The 8,004-nt window shown below is 39.9% G+C and overlaps 1 protein-coding gene across 1 annotated transcript; it reads right to left on the bottom strand.

The window, feature by feature from the left end:
- Positions 1–2,421: 2,421 nt before the first annotated feature.
- LOC124942795 lies at positions 2,422–3,681 on the bottom strand. Its single transcript, XM_047483354.1, has 3 exons — positions 3,545–3,681; positions 3,136–3,469; positions 2,422–2,883 (listed from the first exon to the last, which is right to left on the bottom strand). Exons 1-3 carry the CDS (start codon positions 3,679–3,681, stop codon positions 2,422–2,424), a joined length of 933 nt encoding a protein of 310 aa, XP_047339310.1.
- Positions 3,682–8,004: the final 4,323 nt, after the last annotated feature.

Genomic DNA, 8,004 nt, shown 5'->3' with positions numbered 1-8,004 from the left:
TATCGATAGGTACTCAAAGCCCTGTCCTCCAAATAGGTAATTCTCAAATCTTATTTATCGATAGGTACTCGAAGCCCTGTCCTCCAAACAGGTAAGCCTCAAAAAAATCTATCACACTTTCCTTTTCTGTTTTATCGACAAGTTCGATCATGTGTCTTTTGTACACTCCCCAAGAATCCAAAATCAATTTGCCGATGTTTTAGCTACACTAGCAGCTATGACCCAAATTCATGTTAGAATGAAGGTCAAACCTATGAAGATCCGCCAGAAACGGAAATCCGATTTCAAAATTGGAGTGGTAGCCTCCGTTCAAGTGCCCACCAAACCATGGTTCGATATCATTCAAAACTACATTGTATATGGAGAATATTCGTCCCACGTTCGAGCTAAGGAACGAAGAGCCCTGCGTCAGTATTCCACCAACTATGCTTGGATAGCTAACAAGTTATACAGACGATCTTTTGATGGTTAAAACATGCTTTGCGTCGATGGTCCCGAGGCACGACGGATCATAGAAGAAGTACACGCAGGTGTGTGTGGTTCACACATGAATGGACTCGCCCTTGCCAAGAAAATACTCCGTCTCGGATATTATTGGCAAAACATCGAGCAAGAATGTGTCAGTTATGTGAAATCTATGCTAATCTAAAGCATACTCCAACATCTTTGCTATACTGCATGACATCACCATGGCCCTTTTCGACATGGGGCATTGATGTCATTGAGAAAATCTATCCCCATGCTTCCAATGGACATGAGTTCATACTTGTAGCCATCGACTATTTCTCTAAATGGGTCGAGGCATCGTCTTATAAGATCCTCAAGTCTACTCAAGTAGAAAAATTCATCTGTGTTAACATCATAACTAGGTACGGAGTACCTCATGCTATTATCTCGAATAATGGAAGACACTTCCAAGGAATGGTTTTATCCCTTCTCAAAGAATTCAAGATCGAACATCACAAATCTTCATCCTATCGACCCCAAACCAATGGCGCAGTCGAAGAGGCAAACAAGAATGTGATCAGGATCATCAAGAAGATGACCAACACATATAAGGATTGGCATGAAAAGCTGACATTCGCCTTATGAAGATATCGTACAACTACTCGAGCATCGACAGACGAGACTCCCTATTCTCTAGTTTATGGCATGTACGTCGTACAATCCATACTGAGAATCTTGTTGGAATTTCACGTTGTTGAAGAAGATTGGGTAAAGCTTGATACGACCAGGTTACATTAATGGAAGACCATAGGTTGGATGCGTTATGCAAAACCCAGGCTTACCAGAAACGAATGGCCGATACCTTTAATAGAAAGGTTAAACCCAGAAACCTAAAAGAAGGTGACCTGGTGCTCAATATAATCCGTGAACTGTTAGAACCTATGGGAAAGTTCCGACCACGATGGGAAGGTCCCTTCCTCATCACGAAAATCCTCTCTAAAGGTGTGGTTCACCTTTCAACAATTGAAGGCGAAGAATTTATTGCTCCTAGCAATCTAGACGCCCTAAAACGATATTATGTCTAATATCGTTTCGCGACCACGGCTCCCGATCCACCCTTAGCAGGATTACCACGGCTCTAATCTAGCCTTAGTATGATTATAACGACTTTTTTTTGGGAAAATGACTTATTGTCATTTCATTAAAAAAAACCCAAAACGGGAAAAAAACGGACATTGTCTCCTTTAACTTTCTAACAAACCTAGTAATCATCGTGGCAGCCGCACAATCCCTTCTTTTTCTCAAACCTCGAAATTCCTCCTTAGTAATCAACGGCTGGTTTTCAAACCAAGGATCGTGCCAAAAGAGAGTACCACACCCATCCCCAATACGAATATCAAAGATCGAACCAAGGCTGTTTTTCAGTTTCAAAATTTTCTTCAACGACCAAGTCATATCATCCGTGATTTTACAAGTCCATATGCTCAATTCTGCTTCAAAAACCGTGAGTGCACCTACTTGACCCATAGATAATCTTGTTTAGTTTGTAAAGCACAAAGATGTTTGTAGATAACAGCCCGATTCCACTCAATACAGCTCCTCAGTCCAATACCACCTTCGTCTTTCTGTTTGCAAACGTCGATCCACTTCACTTTCTTTCCACCACGTCCTTGGTTGCCCCAAATAAAATTACTCATGATAGTATCGTGCTCTTTCATAACTTTCTTCGGGAGCACAATTTGCTGAGACCAGTAACCAATTAATCCCATGACCACGCTTCCAACCAACTCAATTCTGCCCGTGTATGAAAGCTTCTTGGGTGCCCACCCCATAACGACGTTTTTAACTTTTTCAATGAGCGGCCTACAATGAACAATTTAAATCTGTCTTGTTGTGAGTGGAATGCCCAAATAACGAACCGGAAACGAACCCTCGGGGATGCCCATAATGTCTTGTATCCTAGCCTTTGTCTCATCATCTAACATCAGAAAAGAAGTTAAGCGCATCTTTTATAGTATTAATGGTTTCAACATCAGCATGAGCAAGTAAGAACAAGTCGTCTGCGAAACATAAATGAGTGATCTTCTCCTCTTCGCAGAAAGGGTGGAAAGTGTAATGGTGATTCTTTCGGAATGTCGTTAAGACACTCTCAAAGATCTCCATGATCAATACGAAGATGTAAGAAGAGAGAGGATCGCCCTGCCTCACACCATTTTTGCCCTTGAAATAGCCCCCGTGAACTCCATTGACACAAACTACAAACCGGGAGATAGAGACGCATTGTATAATCCATTCAATAAAGATTCTAGGAAAACCAGCAACGACAAGAAAATCATGTATAGTTCCCCATTTAACGGAATCAAAAGCCTTGCTGATGTCGATTTTAAACGCGACCCGAGGTGAGATCTTCCTTTTCCCATAACCCTTTAAAAGATTCTGCATAAGAAGAATGTTATGCAAAATAGACCTACCGTGTATAAAAGCAGATTGCCCTAGACTTACAATCTTAGGAATAACACCTTGAAAACGTTTAGCAAGTATTTTAGAAATGATTTTATACACAACATTACAACAAGAAATGGGTCAAAAATCTTGAATTTTTTAAGGCACGAAATTTTTAGGAATAAGATTAAGCAAAGTGACATTCCATTGGGTAAGCATCTTTATATTTCTAAAAAATTCCAGCACCCCCTCTGTAACGTCATTACCTACAATATCCCAATTAGCCTTAAAGAATTCCGCATTAAAACCGTCAGGTCCGAGGCTCTTATTACCATTGATACTAGCCATCGCCTTTCTAACCTCATCTCTTGAAATTACTCTAACAAGATCACGACTATCCTCAGCTGTAATTCTCTTGTCAACAATTTGATAGAGTACGTTAAGCTGACTGAGTTGCTTCCCGGTTTTATTACCCATGAGACCACGATAAAATTGAACAGCCAAGTCATGAATTTGTTCATGTCCGTGCACAAAATCACCCTTGTCATTCTTGAGCCTTTGAACATTATTCCGAAGGTTTCTAGAAGAACATTTCCGTTAGAAAAAAGTCGTATTCCTATCACCAAGAGAAATCCAATTATGTCTCGACTTTTGCCTCACAAAACCCTCCTCCATAGACCTAAGCTCTCTGAAAGTGGCAAGGGCAGACTTTTCATCATCCCGCAGAGTATCATCAATATCATCAAAAAGAAATCGAGATTGAATCTTCTCAAGATCAACTCTTACTGCCATGACCCTTTTTGATAATTGTTGAACTTCTTCCGATCAAATTTAGTAAGTTGATTCTTGAGGAGCCTCAACTTTTCCGACACGCGAAACATCATGGAGCCATTCACTTAAGTGTTCCACACCTCAATGAGGATATCCTTAAACTTATCATTTTCCATCCAGAAATTAAAGAATTTGAACGGTCGTTTCACTTTCTTATCCTTTTCCCAATAAAGCTTAATAGGACAGTGATTAAAGATTCCCGGGTTAAGAATATGGATATGACTTCTAGGGTACTTAGCAGCCCAAGTCGAATTAATAAGACCTATGTCAATCCCGCTCCTTCTGATTTGCTCATCATCCCTCATTGAAGACCAAGTGAACATGTTGCCAGAGTTAGTCGGTTCAACACACCCAATGTCACGAATGCACTCATTAAAGTCAATCATGTCTTGAGTGATATCAAATTCAGGACTCCTCTCATTCTCAAATCTAGTAACATTGAAGTCCCCCATAACAGCCCAAAGGTCCCCATCATCAATCTTAGCTTTCAAACAACTCCACAATCTCTTCCTATTAGATCCCGAATTACAACCATAGACAATAGCTAACCGAAACAGATTATCATCAACCTTTCTTTTGACATCAATCATAATAACCTGATCAGATTTGTAAATCATCTTAACATCAGCTACATCTTTGTTCCAAGCAACCCAAATTCTGTCTGTCCTGTTGTTAGAATTGTGAACCAAATGCCAGTTGTTGTCCATACAAAAACACTTAATGCGATCCACATTACGCTCTTTCATCTTGGTTTCAAGAATACCAAAAATAACAAGCTTTTGATCATCAATAATCCTACGAATCTCTTTGCTTTTGATAGTATCATTGAGGCCCCGTATATTCCATGTCATTATATTAATGAATGGATATACAGATTGAATTCACGAATTTCAATGTCACCATGGCCATCAATACACCCAGCCATAACATGATCCTTTTCAACACTGCCTTCGCTTCCAGAAAATCCGTAAGAGTTATTGTCTTTGTTGTCTTCAATAGCCACGGACTAATTATCATCAAAGGTAGAGTTGCGACATTAACTAAGTCCATCTCCATTGGAGTTAAATAAGCTCACCCCCAAAGGATGCTGCTCACGGCTATCAACAACTAAGTTATCAGCTTTAGGAAGGCTAGAACCGGCCATAGATATCACATCCAGACCAAAACCAGTTGGAATAGACCTTTCAGTCTCAACAGATCCATCAACATCAGCTAAACCAGAATGTTTGCCAGCATCGTCCTTTGGAATAAGAGATTCAGAATTAACAATTTCAGACCAATCTACCAAAGTAATCTTATCTGACTTATCATGTCTTCTGTCATCAACACCACCTGAACCAAAAGAACTAGTCAACTTAGCATTAGAGCCTTCCATTCTGGAATAATTTGCTAAACTAGCCTTAGTGACATCCAAACTTAGAGCACTCTTTCCAAAAAAATTAATTCCTGCTAAATTTGATATACCCATCATAGTAGCTTTGGAAACATAATTTAAAAAACCAGAACCCTTATGACCATCCATAGAATTTTTGGACCCAACATCAGCAAGAGTATACCTTTCAGACCCAACAATCCCTTTAATATCAGCTGATAAAACTAACCCATAAGCCAGCTTTGCAAGATCAATCTCAGCCAATCCAAGAGAATTATACAAATCTTATTTAGCAACCACTAACCCAGTCTCATCAGCTACCTTAGTGACTATTTGTCCCGAATTAACCTGTCCAAGTCTATCCGTCTTCAATCCTGCAACCCCAGACCCAGCAGATTCAACCCCAGCTAAACCAACAATGTGACTTTCACTAGTAAGTGTCTTCGCCAAGTGGTTGCTGCTTAGAACATGCTGAAGCCCAACCCTGCTTTTATGTTTCCCACTACCAATATAATCAATTTGGTCATCAATAGTAGCATATCCAACCAAACTACAAACTTCAAACCGATGTGTAACACAAGTTTTATCATTTAATTCCTCCTCAATTCTAATGTTGTTCTGGTCACATTCATTGATTGGCGCCTTGGGTACTTCTACAATATTATAGTCATGGCCATTTTTAAAAGGATTCCCCTTGTTACTTAGTGCAGAAACCAGTTCATGATCATTAGAATTTGGGTTGTTGCCAAGATCAATCACTTCTGAACCTAAGGGTACGAACATCATACAATTACTGTGTTGATTAAGATCCTGATCAGACATGGTGCCATTCTGTAAAGTAACCCCATTGTCATCAGTTCGTTTGAGCCCAACACCATTCACATGGTCCACCTGACAAGAAGCCTGGTCAATACCCTGAGTCTTCCCAAATCCAGCCCTTTTTTTCACCCAAACATGCTTCAACTGTTTCTTCTTTTTAATTCTCGACCCTTTGGTTTCTTTATTCACATGCACCTCCTTAGCAACATGAACCAACTTATCTGCATTTTTAACCTTATTCTGAATATTCTTGATCTTCAACTTTCCGAGATCCCCACAATTATTTCTGACCCAATCACGTTTGACAATCATTCTCTTTGCCTTAACCCAATTCAGCTTTTTCAGTCGATTCTGCCTAGCACCCATACCTCTAGCACCAAAGATTACTAACTTCCCAGATTCCAGTTCTTCAACCATTTCAGCATTAGCACCAAGTTTAACAAGTTTTCCATACTTTAAACTTCTAACGAAACCTTCAACCTTTCCATCATCAGCAAATCAGTATTAGGCCGGTTACCAACCTTATCACCCAACTGTGATTTGTTTACCTGGGCTGTGGATTCAGGAGTGATAGAATTGCTCCTTTTATTCACTCCATCTGTTGAGGAAGGAGCACGAAAACCAGGTCGACTAATATTATTAATGGGACAGGTCTTGATGGAATGGGTGAAGGTGCTGCATCTACTACAACGGTTCGGTCAACATTCATACTGCACCCCAATAGAGAACACATTTCCAAGCCTGTCATGTAACTCCAGCTTCATAGGAAGATAGCTGGCTGGGTGAATTTCAACACTAACTCTAGCAACCGAGGCCTTCTCATACCCTTCGATGGCTGGATCAAATAATAGAGGTTTCCCTATCATACTAGCAATGTAGGCAAGCCCCGTGGGATTGCAAATATGAGGGGGAATATTTTTTAACTGCACCCAAATCGGCTCACATTCTGGAGGTTTGCTGTTAGTGTTGAATGTTTCACTCCATTTATAGATCTTAAATCTGTGATTTCTAACAAAGGTATATTGCGCACTGATGATTCCTTGAAGTTCACTTCCATTTCGAAAGGTAAGAAAATAAAACCCATAATCATTGATTGTAACCTTTTCAAGCCCACAATCTTCCCATTGCTCCAGCAAGGAGTTTCTAACAATGTTAAAATGGACCTTTGTGTTGCCCATAAAATGACCCACCAGTACAGACTCCCAGGCTTTAACACAGGATTCTTCAATTTCTGGGGGGAGTCTGAATTTATGAGGCTGATCAAGAGTGATCACTGCCAAAGAAACAGTGTCAACATTAAATTTCCCCTTTTCAAGATCTGGCATAGCTGAATTATTCCATACATTGCCCTTCTGCCAAGATTTGTTTGGATTGCCTCTAACAGAATATGCCCTGGACTTAGGACACTTAGAGACTTCTCTAATAAAGCTGACTGACCAGTTAACAACAACATCATACTTATCTTTACTAAAACAATTCCAATCCTAAAAATAGTGTGAATTAAATTGAACACTAAGCAACTCACATCTGTCTTTAACCATAACAATTTCATGCTTTCGAATCTGGAGCAGAAGCTTCCTAATCTGATTCCGCAATCTAGTCAAGTTAGATATTTCATTTTTATTCATTGCCCAGGTAGGTGGAACATCAGAAGAAGCTGATTTGTCATGAGTATTAGGCACATTATCAGGGACTGATTCAGCTAGGGGAGTAACATTTTCTTTCTGCACTTTGTTAGCTTTCTCAGCCCATCTTACTCGTTTGGTACCCGCAGGGGCACTATTAGCCGATCCAACCCTTAGAAGAATATTTGCACTAGACTCAGTCCCTCCACTTTGTGATCCGACCCTTTTACCTTGACTAAGTAACAGCCTTGAGCTAGCATCATTCTCAATTCCAGATTGTTGAATATTTTTCCCATCATGGACTCTTAACTCAGGATTATTAATAAGAAGTGGAGAAAAAATTCCAACATAGTCAGATTATGAATTTGTTTGCTCATATTCACCAGCTAAATCAGCAGGACTAATACAGGATCCGGGATAGGACCAACCGATGGAGAAGAGGACCTAGCATTGAGCATTTCATTAGAT

This window comes from Impatiens glandulifera, chromosome 1 (assembly GCF_907164915.1).
Source record: "Impatiens glandulifera chromosome 1, dImpGla2.1, whole genome shotgun sequence".
Classification (NCBI taxonomy): domain Eukaryota; kingdom Viridiplantae; phylum Streptophyta; class Magnoliopsida; order Ericales; family Balsaminaceae; genus Impatiens; species Impatiens glandulifera.
The sequence above is the reverse complement of the archived record's forward strand: the minus strand, read 5'-3'. Positions and strand labels throughout refer to the sequence as shown.